Here is a 15,942-nt window from a genome sequence, read left to right on the forward strand (position 1 = left end):
TAAAGTGGGAATAGCTTTACTTATATCACACAAAATAGACATTAAGCCAAAAACTGTAACATGAAGGCCATTATACAGTGATAAAGGAGTGTGTTCATCAAAAGAATATAAAAATTATATTTATGTACCCATTATTGGAGTACCCATCATTTATAAATGCAAAAATCCTCAACAAAATATTAGCAAACTGTATTCAGTAGTATATTAAAAGGATAATACACCAAGATCAAGTGGATTTATCCAAGGGATATAAGGATGGTTCAATACATGCAAATCAATAAATGTGATGTACCACATTAACAAAATGAAGGATAAAAATCATCATCATCTCAGTAGATGCAGAAAATTAATTTGACAAAATTCAACCTCCTTTCATCATAAAAACTCACAATAAATTGGTTATATAAGTCCTCAACATAATAAAAGCCATATATGACAAGCCTACAGCTAACATCATAATCAATGGTAAAAAGCTGAAAGCCTTTGCTCTAAAATCAGGAACAAAACAAGGATGTCCATTCTTGCCATTTTTATTCAACATAGTAATGGAAATCCTAGTCAGAGCAATTAGGCAATAAAACAAGTAAAAGGCATTAAAATTGGAAAAGTTGAAATAAAATTGTCTTTGCAGATAATACAATAGTATTTATACAAAACCCTATAGTCCAGCAAACAAATACTATTAGAACTAATAAATGAATTCAATGAAATATAGGAAACAAAGCCAATATTCAAAATTCAGCTGCATTTTTATATACTAACAACCAACTATTGGAAAGAGAAATTAAGAAAATAATCCCATTTAAAACTGCATCAAAACCAAGAAAATACCTAGAAACAAAATTAACTAAGGTGGGGAATTACTTGTGTATTGAAAACCATAAGCCATTGATGAAATAAAGATACAAATAAATGAAAATATTGCATATTCATGAGTTGGAAAAATTAATATTAAATGTACATAATATCCAATACAATCTACAAAAATCAATGTAATTCCTATCAAAATTCCAATGGAATTTCTCACACAAATGGAAAAAACAATCCTAAAATTTGTTTGGAACCACAAAAGACTGAATAGCCAAAACAATTAAGAAAGAAAAACAAAGCTGAAGGCATTACATGTCCTGATTTCAAACTATATTACAACACAATGGTAATCAAAATAGTATATAGCACTGGGAAAGAAATAGACACACAAATGAATGGAACAGAATAAATGGAAAGCCCAGAAATACACCCATGTATATATGCTCAATTTTCAAAGAAGGAGTCAAGAATATACAGTGGAGAAAGGTTAGTCTCTTCAATTCAGTTGTTTTGGGAAAACTGAATGTCCACATGCAAAAGAATAAAATTGGACCCTTAGACCACACAAAACAACTCAAAATGGATGAAAGATTTGAATGGAGACCTGAAACCATAAAACTCCTAGAAGAAATCATAGGGTAAGCTCTTTGACATTGGTCTTAGAAATGACTGGATTTAATACCAAAAGCAAAGGCAACAAAAGAAAAAATAAACAAGTGGGACTGCATCAAACTAAAAAGCTTCTGCACAGCATAGGAAACTATCAACAAAATTAAAAGGCAATCTATGGAATAGGGGAAAATATTTGCAAACCATATATGTGATAATGAGCTAATATCCAAAATATACAAGGGACTCCTAGAACTTAATAGCAAAAACCAAAAAACAACCCAATTTAAAAAAATGGGGGGTGGGGCACCGGGGTGGTTCAGTCAGTTGAGCATCCAAGTTTGCCTTGGGTCATGATCTCACTTGTGAGTTCAAGCCCCACATTGGGCTCACTGCTGCCTGTCAGTGCAGAGCCTGCTTTGGATCCTCTGCCCCTCTCTTTCTGCCCCATCCCCAGTGTACTCTCCCCAAATTAAATACGTATTTTTAAAAAATGGGCAAAGTACCCAGACAGACATTTTCCCAAAAAAGACATAAAGATAGCTAATAGGTACATGAAACAGTGCTTGACATTACTACTTATCAGAGAAAGTAAATCAAAAATCACAATGAGATAGAAGATAGGATGTCTGTTATCCAAAAGACAAAAGATAAGGATGTGGAGGTGTGGATGTGGAGAAAAGGGAATTCTTGTATACTGTTGGTAGGAATGTAAATTGGTACATCTATGGAAAACAGTATGGAAGTTCCTCAAGAAATTAAAAATAGAACTATCATACTATCCAGCAATTCTACTTTTGTGTATATATTCAAAGAAAATGAAGTCACTGTCTCAAAGAGATATTTGTATTCCTATGTTCACTACAGCATCATTTACGATATAAATGTATGGAAACATGTCATTTAATGGATCAGTGGATGAAGAAAATGTGGTATAAACACACAAGGAACATTATTCACCTTTTAAAAAGGAAATCCTGCTTTTGCAGCAACACAGATGAACTTGATGGGCATGATACTAAGGGAAATAAGCCAAATAGAAGAAGACAAATACACATGATATCACCTATATGTAGAATTTTTTAAAATGTTGAACTCATCTTAGAATGGGGGTCACCACAGGCTGAGGAATGGGGAAAATAGGGAGAACTGGTAAAAAGTACAAATTTAAAGTTGTAAGTTGAAAGGATGAAAAAGGTGATGAAAAAGGTCTTAGCATCCAATGCACAACATGGTGAATATAGTTGATAATACTACATTGTACAATTTAAATTTGCTGAAAGGTAGAATTTAAGCATTCTTATCAAAAAATAATGAGAGAGAGAGAAAGAAAAGAAAAAAAAAAGAAAAGAAAAGAAAAGAAAAAGGAAGAAATGGAAGGAAGGAAGGAGAAAAAGGAAAGATAAATATATGAGGTAATGGACATGTTTGTTACCTTGAATGTGGGATTCCTTTCACAACGTATGTATATATCAAATCACATGTTGTATACTATAAATATGTTACAATTTTGCAAATTATACCTCAAAGCTGAAAAAATTTACATAATTTTAAGAATCCTTTGCTCATGTTGAATTGGATTGTTATTGTTGAGTTGTAGAAACTCTTTATATATTCTAAATATTGCTTATCTAGTAGATGATTTGCAAATATTTTCTCCTATGGTTGTCTTTTCATTAGTAATGTCTCTTAGTAATGTCTTTTGATACACAAGCTTTTTGTATGTGTGTGTGAAATCTAATTAATCTTTTTTTTTCTTTCGTTGCCTGTGCTTTTGGTGTTACATCTAAGGAATCTTCATCAAATCCAGCATCCACAAAGATTTCCTCCTCTTTCTTCTAGAGTTTTACTTTTGTTTTAGTTTTTGTGTTTAAGCCTTTGATCCATTTTGAGTTGATTTTTGTATATGGTGTAGAATATGGGCCCAACTTAGTCCTTTTGCATGTGGATATCCAGTTTTTCTAGAAATGTCAATTGAAAAAATGGTCCTTTCCCCATTGAATGGCCTTATAGGTGAGGGTTCATTTTAGGGTTCTCTATTCCAGGTCTATGTGTCTGTCCTTATGCCAGCACCACACTTTTTTTTTATGTTTATTTATTTTTGAGACAGAGAGATAGCATGAGCTCTGGAGGGTAGAGAGAGAGAGGGAGACACAGAATCCGAAGCAGGCTCCAGGCTCTGAGCTGTCAGCACAGAGCCCAATGCAGAGCTTGAACTCATGAGCTGTGAGATCATGAGCTGAGCTGAAGTTGGACACCCAACCGACTGAGCCACCCAGGTGCCCCCCACACTGTTTTGATTACTGTAGCTTTTTTTTTTTAATTAATGTTTGTTTATTTTTGTGAGAGACAGAAAGCAGGGAAGGGGCAGAGAGACGAAGAGACACAGAATCTGAAGCAGGCTCCAGGCTCTACGCTGTCAGCACAGAGCCCAATGCGGGGCTGGAACTTGTGAACCACAAGATCATGACCTGAGCCGAAGTCGGACACTTAACCAACTGAGCCACCCAGGCACCCTGATTACTGTAGCTTTATATTAAATTTTGAAATGAGGTATCTGGGAGTGTTCAACTTTGTTCTGTTTGAAGATTGTTTTGCCAATAAAATATTTTAAAGTGCATTCAAAGTAGAGTTTGTTTGTAAACTATATGTGTTATGAGTAAAGGTTTATGCTGATGACACCTACATTTATATTTTAATCCTGACTCGTCCTGAGCCCCAGGTTTGAAACTGCTTGACATCTCCACCATGCCAAAACACAGTTTTTCATCTTTTCTTTGAAATTTGCTTCTCCTGGTTTCTACATCTTAGAAAATAACATCACACACACATTTTCTCTCTTTTCTTCACCACTGCTCCTCTTCCTATCCCCTCCTGCCCCATATCCTCTCAGCAAGTCCCAATGGCTTTTCCTTCCAAACATATCCCTGGCCTGACCACCTCCATCCTTATTATCCTAGTCCAACTTGTAGTCATCATGTTCCCCCCAACTCTCTGCCCCAATCTATTCTCTTCACAAAAGTCAGGAAATCTGAGAAAACATAATTCTGAAGTCTTACCTTTAAGATGGCGGTCTAAGTATTCTAAGACTATTCTAAATATTTGAATTGATGCAAGAATTAAAGATCCAAATGCTAGGGATCCTGTGTGATATCTGGGTAAAGATAAAATGGTAATGAAAGTTAAAATATCTTTACTATTAACTAAAAGTATGCTAAAAAATTGTAATAGGTAAAAAGGATCTGCAGGCAGATTGCTAGGGAAGAGCTGCTTACACTTTCTTATTCAGACTGATAAAAGTCTTCACAGAGGATTTTAAATGATAAACATCTATTTTGCCCTTCATCTACAAAAATGATACCAATAGCACATTACAGTCAAATAGAATGTTTGGGTGAAGCAATGGAGAGACACAGCTAAGTTAATTCTTAATTTTTAATTTGGTGCCCTCCCCTACCACTTCTCTCCAGAAACCTATGGCTTTTTTTTTTTAAGATTTTAGGTAATCTCTACACCCAACATGGGGCTCGAACTCACAACCCCAAGATCAAGAGTCACATGCTCCACCAACTGAACCAGCCAGGTGCTCCACCAGAAACTTGTGGCTTTTACAAGGATTTCGGCCTGGTTTGGGATTATAAAACTGTAGCTGTAAAATCAGACATAGCTAGTGGACATCCATGAATTTTAAATCATGTCTTTGACCTCATTTTTACCTTTCCACTTGAATTACATAAGCATAAGACTGAATTACAAGCACACTAAACACAACTGAGAAGATAGATGTAGGGCTCAGTGTGAAACTTACCGTATGGCTCGTCCAAATGCAGTAAAAAGTGGATATGGTGGGATATCATCAGGTTTTTTCAAGGCCCAGTAATAAGAAGCAAAGGCACCAGCAAGGGCACACTGACCCAGTGCAATGACGAAGTTTATAAGCCAGAGAAAGACAAATAGATTGAATATCTGGAAGGTGGGGATGTACTGATGGTACAGGCTCTTTCCACCATAGAAAGCAAAGTTACACTGAGCCCCAGGGCAAGCTTTGGCAATTTCAGTTGTATTAAAAATCTGCACTCAGAAAAAAAAAATACAGATATCATATTAAATGCCATTCTAAGATAACACCTTTCCTTTCTCCACTTATGTAGCCCCCAATTGCATGTCCTACTATTCCCCCATTAGCTTCTGCTGTTATTCCTATTTTCTCTCCCATCACTTTACATTATTCTTTAATGAGCTCTGGAAGTGTTTGATTTTCCCTGATATGTTCACCACTCTGCCCCCGCTAAAATTTCACATTTATTAGTGTTGTTGTTGACCGTACCTGCTTGTTGGGTATGTAACAGAACAGATGAGCTCAGGAAAGAATAGTGCTTTCTCTCTATTCTGCCTGCCATTTTCAGTGCTCTCCTAACATCTGATCCACCCTTCCCTTCTTAACAGTGATTCCCATTAATGCCACTATTTCAGAATGATTTTTACAACTGCTAGGTGAAATGTAGTAGACTTCTGTATTGAAGTAAGTTAAAGAGTTAGTTTCTTTTACTTACCTCTGGGTCACAGGTTGTATTTTCATGTTTACATTGCCCTTCTGGGGTTATGACTTTGTATACAGGTACCCCTGATGTAGCCAAGTAACTGGGTTAGTCTATTAAGGATAAACTATTTGCTGGTAGATTGAAAGTAGATAGACAAGAAAATAATGCAAATCACTCAAAAGTCCACTGAGAGATTAACTTCAAAAAAACTTCTAATCTTTTAATAATTCATACATTTTTCAGTCCCAGAATAATAGAAGATGGGTTAGCTGTACTGAGTGATCCCTTAACATTAAAATACAAAGGAATTTTCTTCAGTTATTGCCAAGAAGAAGTACCATATGTGAAGACAAAACAAAATCTACCATATGACCTATCTGAGGGGAAATTCAATCAGTAGAAAAACTTTTTTTTAGAGCTTAGCAAAAAAAAAAAAAAAAAAAAAAAAAAAAAAGGAAAAACAAAAATAAAAAACCTTTAGTGTGTTTCTAGTCTTCCCAGGATGGAAAACACTGGACACAAACTCTTGGTTCTTGAATAATAGAGTGGACCTGAGGTTTAAAGATGTCAATTACCAAAGGATACACTGCTATCACCGCCCAGTAGGAAATACAGATGGAGAGGAAAATGAAAGTTAAAAGTGGATAAACTAATGTAGTAGGGATATATCCAATGGCTCTGAAATAAAACAATAGTTGAAATTCAAAATGATCCACAAGATATAAATTCTCAAAGTTTTCTCTGTTTACACTAGAAATAAACTTTATACTGAATTGATTCAAGAACTGTGGTAATAACTATTGACTCTTTTTTGCTAATCATTCTGGCATATTCTTGGTTGGCTTTACATTTTACTTAAGTTTTATTTATTTGTTTTTAGTAAATTAGAGGCCTTCTTTTAATGCTCATATTTTATTCCTGCCAAAAGTTCCCCAAAGTTCCCCAAGTTTCTGTGTGACTCAAAGATTTGATACATCATAATCATAGTTCTTCCTTTTGTTTACATTCTTAGACTTTCAAAATTGGAGAGAACCTTGAACATCATCTGATCAAATGTGAGAATCCCTGCCTAATTCAGGAATCCCTTCTATACTATTTTCTAAATACATTTGTTTCTAGTAACCACATTGAGTGGTAAAGACTTACTTTTGTATGACAGAGCTTATTCTCTGTCATATGAAATTTAGAAAGTTCTTCCTCATATCCTGGACTGTTACTCATCCACTACCTTTTGGAAAAGAAACGTTCACCTTTTTCATATAGCAGCCCTTCAAGTTACTATTATGTTCCAGTATAATCATTCCCTTGATATTTTCTCATAAGTCATAGTGTCTGCAATGTTCACCATCCTAGTAGCCCTATTCCTACTTTTGAATGATCTTTTCAGCATATGACACTGAAAACCCAATACTGTTTGATTTAGCCACTGAGATTTATGATGGAACTATTTCCACTCCTAATGCATTGGCATATCTTAGATTCCTTTCGCATTTGTTACCTCGTTCACCTATTTGAGCTATGTTTTGTCACCTTTCTGCAGATACTGCTGTTAGGTGAATCATTGAGAATCTCATGTTTACCCTGTATTCTCACACCAATTTATTCCAGCTCTAACTTCCCTTGAAAAAAAAAAAATCAACCTGTCATAGTTGTATTGCCCTCTACCCCCATCCCCCCCACACACAGAGGTGTAATAGTGGGGCAAGTTACAGTGAATTACAGTATCATATTACTTAATAAATAAACCCAGAATATCAGTAGTTTTCAGTGGCTAATGATTGGGCTTCAGTTATTATAGAAAGGAGGGTTTAACAAACTTCTTGTTAACTATTTAAACCATTGGATTCAGGTGGCACTATTATAGTTATAGATGACAATTTTGTTAAAATAATCCTTACAGATGATTTAAAATATTTGCTCTCTGGTCATTAGAACTTAGTTTCCATTGTTCTAAATAGAAAGATGGTCTGTTGGCTTTATAGTAATGCTTTTCTTGTTTCTTCCATGCAGTATTCAAAAGTTTAAAGTATTATCCTCAAGTGACCTTTTGGAATAGTTTAGAAACTGTAGGTGTCATTACCTCCCTGCATGAATTTTAGTGTTTATTTTATAGCATTTTTTTTAAGTTTATTTATTTTGAGAGAGAGAGAGGCAGACAGAAGGAGAGAGAGAAAAAATCCCAAGCAGTCTCTGCACTGTTAGTACGGAGTCTGATGGGCTTGAACTCACCAACTTCTGGGCTCAATCTCACAAACTGTGAGATCATGACCTGAGCCTAAAGCAAAAGTTAGATGCTTAATTGAGCCCCAGGAACCCCTATTTTATAGCATTAAAAAAATTTTTTTTCAATGTTTGTTTATTTTTCAGAGACAGAGCATGAATGAGGGAGGGGTGGAGAGATCAGGAGACACAGAATCTGAAGCAGGCTCCAGGCTCCGAGCTATCAGCACAGAGCCCGCTGCAGAATTGAACTTACAAACCGAACCATGAGATCATGACCTGAGCCAAAGTTGGAAGTTGGATGCTTAACTGACTGAGCCACCCAGGCACCCCTAGAGCATTTTTTAATAAAAAATTCCTGAATTAAGAGCTGTATATATAAAATGTATAGTCTGGTACTCCTAGAATCAATTATTCTATTAGCAAATTTTGTCACTCATATAGAAATGGTAATAGCATATAATTGACTATAGAATTATGGTGATTTAAAGTTTTGCAAATGATCTCAACCATCAATATTAACATATGATTCAATATGGGAGTAATACAATATACGATACGAGTTACTTTTATATAGCACCTTATCACTCTCACACGTTATTATCCTAATATACATTTGGTGTTTAAAAAGTGCTAATACATAGACTAATAGGTTTGAGCCCTATTTCACCCTATGATAATTGAGGTTTGGAGATATTGAAGGATTTGTTAGCATGACCTTTCTAATAATTGGCAACGTCTGAACTTAAGTCTTCCTGATGGAAAGCAGATTTCTTTAACAAGTCTTCTTAAAGGGAAAATCATCTGGGGCATCTACACAATAGGCAGTGACTGATTTGACTGACTGATACACATATGAGTTTCTCCATCAGGGCCTTACTTGCTCCCTTCCTTCAGCAGGGCAATGGAGATGCGGATTCGTTCCCTGAGGAAGATCAGCATGAGGATGATAAACACTTCAAGAAGGCAGAGTATTACCACTTAAAACAGGAAAAAAAAAATTAGTGTGTGATACAAATCAATCCAAAAAACAAACTTTCTCTGCAAAAGTTAGGACTGAGTTTCGTGATTATTTCTGCCAACTCTGACTCTCCATAATTTAAGCAGTGCTACCTCTCCCCAAATGCCAATCTTAGAAATTCACTTGCAAAACCTCCAAGAAATGCTGAGAAGTCTAGATTAAAACCTTTAGCTAGAGTTTGAACAACTCAGTTGATCAGGCTTCCATTTTATCTATAGAAACATTTCACACCATTTGTAAAAATGAGACAGAAGGAAGGGTTGCTCTAGGCAGTGTTATTTTAGATGTGTTCACTTACACTTCATTGATTAAGAGAATTACAGAAAAAACTTTTTGAGCTGTCGACCCTGCTCACAATGCCTCTTCATTAATTGACCTTGCTGACTGACAGGGCAGGCTCTTGCCTGCCACATTTTTATTTTGTGACTCCACTCATCATGGCTACCATTGATGGAATCAGGGTGTAAACCCAACTCCAGTTGTCTGATCAAAGTCTCAGAATTAGAACTAAGGGAATCTACTTCAGTTTTGAATTAAAGGTTATAAAGCTCTTGACCTCTGAGTTATACAAACTCAATGAACTGTGTCAAAACCACCTTTACGTGAAGTGAGTGAATTTGCAAAGAAAGAATGAAGTATATGTATATTAAGGAAACAGAGCAGAGAGGAAATCTTGGGTTCTTTTGGCTTTCTGTTTCCTGGATCCAAATACACTTGAAAGTCCAGCTGCTTTTCTGTTGTTTTGAGTTTGATGAGACACTTCCATATTCTTATAATAAGTCCCAATGCCTTGCCCCTAGCTTGTTCCAATTTCCTTTTTGGCTACCTTAAATTAATTTCTTTTTACTTGAATCCAAATGGTCCTAATTATTATATTTCCTCAATTCTAAGACGCATATTTAACTTAGTAATAACTTTTTTAGGAAAAATAAGAAAATCCTTCATTAAACATCTTTTCATTGATCATAAGATGCATCCTGACTTCAGAGATGTTAAAAAGTGAAATTATGGATCTTAAAATTAAGGAAATACAGCACTGCTAATAACAATCTGAAACTATAGAAGAAACTTAAGGGAAAGCTATAATTCCCATCTGTGAAAGAATCTGTTCCATTATATCCTTGCTAGACAGTAATTCTGCTCATGCTTGAACACTTCAAGTGACAGGGCACTCATTTCATTCTATTGTTATACCACCAAGATTCTGATGTTACAGCACATATCACTTAACATCTCCAAGTAGAAATCAGCTAACCCAGAGATGTGAGAGGATCTTAGTAATGTATCATCTCGCCACTATGTCTTCTTTTAGTGAAATTATGTATTTATGTTTTCATGCATATTTGATTCTCTTAAATTGAGTCCACAATTATGGGGTATAGCCATATTAAGCTAAAATCATTATCTTAGAACAAACCTAATATAAGATATGCCAGAATCACTCTATATTCTGAAATTGCGTTGATAAACAACGTTTCATATTAAACTTCTCCCTTTACAAAACTACATATCTAAAAATGATTACAAGGATTTTATTGTCTTTTGAATTTAAATATTATATTCTTTTCCTGTGTTTGAATAAGAGCAAAGAATGTAAATCTGGTTTTTGAGACCCTGTAGAGAAGTTGGTGTTACTCTAACTTCTCAGAGGAGGAGACTGGGATAACTAATAGCAGAAATGACAATAGAATCATCTCCTAACACTACCCAAAACTCATAAAAATGATAATTTTTGTATGTATAACTCTGCTTATTTTTAGTGTTTCCATCGATGAGTGTAATTTCACATTATGCCTTTCTCTTTGGTACCTAGAATTTTGTCCAAACAGAGCAAGTAATGAATTATTGTCTGATAAATGGGTTGTGAAGGTAGAGGCTCATTTGAGGAAAGACTGGTATTGCTAGACTTGAAAATAAAAGCAAGCTCTGTATTTTCCTCAAAGGAGATCCTTTAACTTCTTCAGTGGCAGATTCTGATCATGTCAATGATTTTTGTGTGGAAGGCACTGAAGAGACAGCTGTGGGAAGACCACAGAACCTGTAGCTAAGATCCATCTGATAATAAAATTAGAGGTTTCAAAACATAATGGATGAAATTCATCATCTTTAGACATGGTAGGTAATCACAGTAGATTTCTGACAACATATGGAATCATTCAAATTCAGGAAAACTGTTGAGGATACAAATCCTAAGATGCCTCTGATTTTTAGTTAGAAAGAAATGACTACAAATGAAATAATTCTTCTGCAACATATTTGGGGGAAAAAAGTGTTCTATGAAGGGAACTAATCTGCATAAGAGCCGCACATGGGAACCAAAGAACAAGGATGTGACATTTTGACCTAGCATTGCCCGAGAAAAAGAAAAGTCAAATGTGGCGGAAAAAAGGGCTAGGTCATCAAGCTTGGCATGAGCCTATAGAAAAAGTCTCTCAAGATTATACAAAGCCCCCTGCTAAAAAAAAAAAAAAAAAAAAAAAAAAAAAAAGCTTCTCATTATTAATTTTGTTGCTCACATGCCTTGATCCCAGGAAAGCAGTGTCCTAGATGGAATATGTCTGCATTCTGGTCAGGAAGAGTATCCTATTAGTGTAAACAACTAAAATGGAAGGCTGGTGACATGACATGGGCCTGTCCTTGAAAACCTGATGACTTCTGGGTGAAGTGACAAAAGCAAGTTTTCACATTATGGGGATGGGGCCCATACCTGGACCTATGATGCCCCCATCAAGATATTACTCCCCTCTGAGGCTCTCTCTGGGTTTCTTACCAGGCCTCTTGGAATATACTTTGCCTGGTGCTCTAACTTAAATAATATGAAGAGTTTCTTTTAAAGCAACATGTAAGTAGAGATTATTTTTAAATCTTGATTAAAGAATATTAATCTCCGTGAAGTGGAAAGAATATGATAAAAACCATTCTAGGAATATAAAAGTGATCTCTGAAATCATCTTGCTTTAAATTTTTTTTTAATTTACCCTTAACTAATTCAATAATCTGAACACTTCAAAAATGTAAATTCATTTTGTTACTTATTATTACAATTCCTATAATAGTTTAAAAGTCTTGCTATGAAAAAAATGTTTTTTTTCTGTTTTTAAAACAAATTTGAAAAATCCAACTTTTTTTTCCTTTCAAAACACCTTTCTTGGATATCAAGTTAATGGCTATAAAAATCCACATCCAAAACATTTTAAGTTGAAGGCAAATAGCATGAGATCATTGTAAGGTAATATTTCCTTAGATTATATAATAAATTTCCCTCAATGACTTTTCCATTTACTGTAGCTAGTAAAATCATAGACACATTTACTTTTATGACATTAGTGATAAGTATATTTAACAGGTTACACCAACCCAAGATTTCCTTTAGGCAAAAAAAAAAAAAAACAAAAAAAAGATTTCCTTTCATTATTAAAACTTTAACAAAACCAGTTTTTAAAATCCACTCACTAAATGTGAACCATGTTTGTTTCAGTTGAAAGTACATGCTTATATCAGTCTGAATCCCGATGTCATATACAGTTAGATGAGAATTTGGCTGTCCCTGAAGATTGCAGTATTCCTGGTAACAGTGGCCTATTCCTTGAAAAGAAAAGAAAAACAGACTAATATAAAATGTTATTTTCTGAAATATAAGCTATACACATCACATATATCTACAAAGGCAAGATTCATATTTACAGAGTAAACATTTTATGTGAATCTAATATTCTAAATGTGCTGTTGTATTCAAATAAATGTTACCAGTATTTGCCTGGCTCACTGTGGCAACATCTGGCTTTATATGTCCTTTTGACTAGAAACAACCTCAGTGTCCATCGACAGGGACTGGCTAAGTAAATTATGGTATATTTGTATAGTAGAATACTATCTTTTTATATAAAGAAGAGAAAGTGTACTGATATTCAATGATCACTGAGATATTTTGTTAAGTGAAAACAACAAGGCACAAAATGACATAAAAAGTGTGCTGTAATTCATATAAGAAGTAGAACAATCTTTATATATACTTTCTTGTGTACACATAAAGTATCTCTGGAAGGATACACAGAAATACATTTTCTACTTCCAGAGAAGGAAACTTACTGACCAAGGAGTAAAACGAGAAGGCAAATTTCACTGTATAAACTTTATACCTTTTGAAATTTGAAGCACATAAATAATACAATCTATTTAAAAAGCAAATTTTTAAAAAAGATTTAAGTTGAAAAAGGAGTGCTTTTGAATTAAAAATTTTAGGTGAAGTCATGTCTTGATAGAATTATCTAACGCATAGTCTTACCAAAGATTGTATCCAGGCAAAGCAAATATGGACTGACTAGATTTCCCCAAGACACTGTATTTCAGACTGTATAATGACTTTTTACATAGTCTAGATAAATTGGGAATAAAAAAATAGAGTTAATGAGTTTATTTTTATGACCAATGAGTATGGATTAGGTCCATGGGAAATGTCCAGGCAATAATAGGAAAAACTGCTTTAAAAAAAATAAAGTTTATTTATTTATTTAGAGAGAGAGAGAGTACACGCAAGCAGGGGAGGGACAGAGAGTAAGGGAGAGAGAGAATGCCAAGTAGGCTTTGCACTGTCAGTGCAGAGCTTGATGTGGGACTCAATCCCACAAACCATGAGATCATGACCCGAGGCGAAATCAAGAGTCAGTTGCTTCCCTGACTGAGCCACCCAGACACCCATGAGGAAAACTTCCTTTTAAACCCCAACTGTAAACTAACAGGTTGTTTTCTAGATATCAGGTAAGAAAGAGGGTGAGGTCCATGGAGAGAGGCAAGACTAGACTAAAATGGACATTTGTTTCTCAAAGAGATAGAAGACAAATCTCTTTCTGGTCCTGCTTTCCCAGTGTATTTTTAAAAATTCCTTTAAAAATGAGGGACGCCTGGGTGGCTCAGTTGGTTGAGTGTCCGACTTCAGCTCAGGTCATGATCTCACTGCTGGTGAGTTTGAGCCCCGTATTAGGCTCTGTGCTGACAGCTCAGAGCCTGGAGCCTGCTTCATATTCTGGGTCTCCCTCTCTCTCTCTGCCCTCTCCCGCTCATGCTGTCTCTCTCTGTCTCTCAAAAATAAATAAACATTAAAAAAAATTCCTTTAAAAATGCTTTTGGAATATCTGATACATACAAAATTATGTAGTCAAATGAACACATATAGATGCATCACCTAGTTTAAGATTTTATAATCTTAATTTTGTTCTAATTAAGCAAAATAAATTTTTCTCTTCTGAGATTTCATCCTCTCCCTGCCTCTCCCTGCCAAAGAACAATTATTCTGAATTTTGTGATTATTCTTTTGTTTTAAGAAAAAGATGTGTTGAAATCGCTCAAGAGTTGGGGCACCTGAATGGCTCAGTCAGTTAAGCGTCCAGCTTTCAGTTTCAGCTCAGGTCATGATCTCACAGTTTCGTGAGTTCAAGCCCCACATCGGGTTCTGTGCTGGCAGTGCAGAGCCTTCTTGGGATTCTCTCTCTCCATCTCTCTCTGCCTCTCCCCTACTTTCACTGTTCTGTTTCTCTCAAAATAAATAAACTTAATAAAAAAATAAGAAGAGATCTCCCAAGGGAGATTCATAAGTCATACAAGTTTTTTATAATTTATTTATCCTTATGGTTTATGAATCTTGAATCTATTTCATTAGATGCATATATGTTTAGAATTGGTATATCTTTTAAGCAAATTCAATCCTTTCTAGCTATAATAATGCTTTTTATTCTAAAATCTATTATGGCAACTGCAGGTCTCTTTTGGTTAATGATTTAAAATAAATTTATATTCCTTTCACCAATTTTTTCCACCCTCCACCATCCCCACCTTCCACCTCTGGCAAATATCATCTGTTCTCTGTATGTACAAGCTTGTTTTTTAATTTTATATTTTTAAGTTTTAATTAAAATGTAGTTGACCTACAACATAACATTAGTTTCAGGTGTAGGGATTCAATAATTCTATACATTACAAAATGTTTACTATGGCAAGTATAGTTACCATCTGTCATCGTATAGTTATTACAATTTTATTGACTGTATTCCCAGTGCTGTACTTTGCATCCCCATGGCTTATTTTATAACTTGAAGTTTGTACCTCTTAATTTCTTTCCCTGATTTCATCCATCTTCCCACTTCCCTCACCTCTGGCAACTACCAATTTGTTCTATTTATGGGTATGTTTCTGTGCTTGTTTGGTTTTTTAGATTCCATATATACATAAAATCATGTGGTATTGGTCTTTCTCAGATTTACTTAATAGTCTCCAGATTCATCTGTGTTGTTGCAATGGCAATATTTCATTCTTTTTTATCCATTTTTTTTAACAATTTCTTTACCCATTCATCCATTGAAGGACACTTAGGTTGTTTCCTATCTTAGCTATTGTAAATAATGCAGCAATGAGCATGGAGACGCATATGTTTTTGAGTTAGTGCTTTCATCCTCTTCAGGTAAATATGCACATTTGGAATTGATGAATCATATGGTAGTTCTATTTTTAATTTTTTTTAAGAATCTCCATACTGTTTTCCATGGTGGCTGAACAAATTTACATTTCCTCCCAACTTGTGCAGAAGGGTTCCTTTAGCTCTACATCTTTCCAACACTTATTTCTTCTCTTTTTGCTAATATGTGTGAAGTATTATCTTATTGTGGTTTTGATGTGCATTTCCCTGATGATTAGCGATGTTGAGTACCTTCCCATGTAGCTGTTGGCCATCTGTATACCTTCTTTGGG

General features: G+C 34.9%; 1 protein-coding gene across 10 annotated transcripts in view; it reads right to left on the reverse strand.

The window, feature by feature from the left end:
• SLC44A5 (solute carrier family 44 member 5) overlaps positions 1 to 15,942 on the reverse strand; it is a 374,661-nt gene that overhangs the window by 11,922 nt on the left and 346,797 nt on the right. For all 10 annotated transcript variants that reach the window (XM_023258835.2, XM_045036030.1, XM_045036031.1 and 7 more), the window contains 6 exons: positions 12,655 to 12,786; positions 9,061 to 9,160; positions 6,546 to 6,638; positions 5,973 to 6,060; positions 5,228 to 5,490; positions 4,479 to 4,573 (listed from right to left, as the gene is read on the reverse strand). In XM_023258835.2, the coding sequence (XP_023114603.1) occupies positions 4,479 to 4,573; positions 5,228 to 5,490; positions 5,973 to 6,060; positions 6,546 to 6,638; positions 9,061 to 9,160; positions 12,655 to 12,786 (771 nt within the window). The remainder of the gene's footprint in view (positions 1 to 4,478; positions 4,574 to 5,227; positions 5,491 to 5,972; positions 6,061 to 6,545; positions 6,639 to 9,060; positions 9,161 to 12,654; positions 12,787 to 15,942) is intronic.

This window comes from Felis catus, chromosome C1, assembly GCF_018350175.1.
Source record: "Felis catus isolate Fca126 chromosome C1, F.catus_Fca126_mat1.0, whole genome shotgun sequence".
NCBI lineage: Eukaryota > Metazoa > Chordata > Mammalia > Carnivora > Felidae > Felis > Felis catus.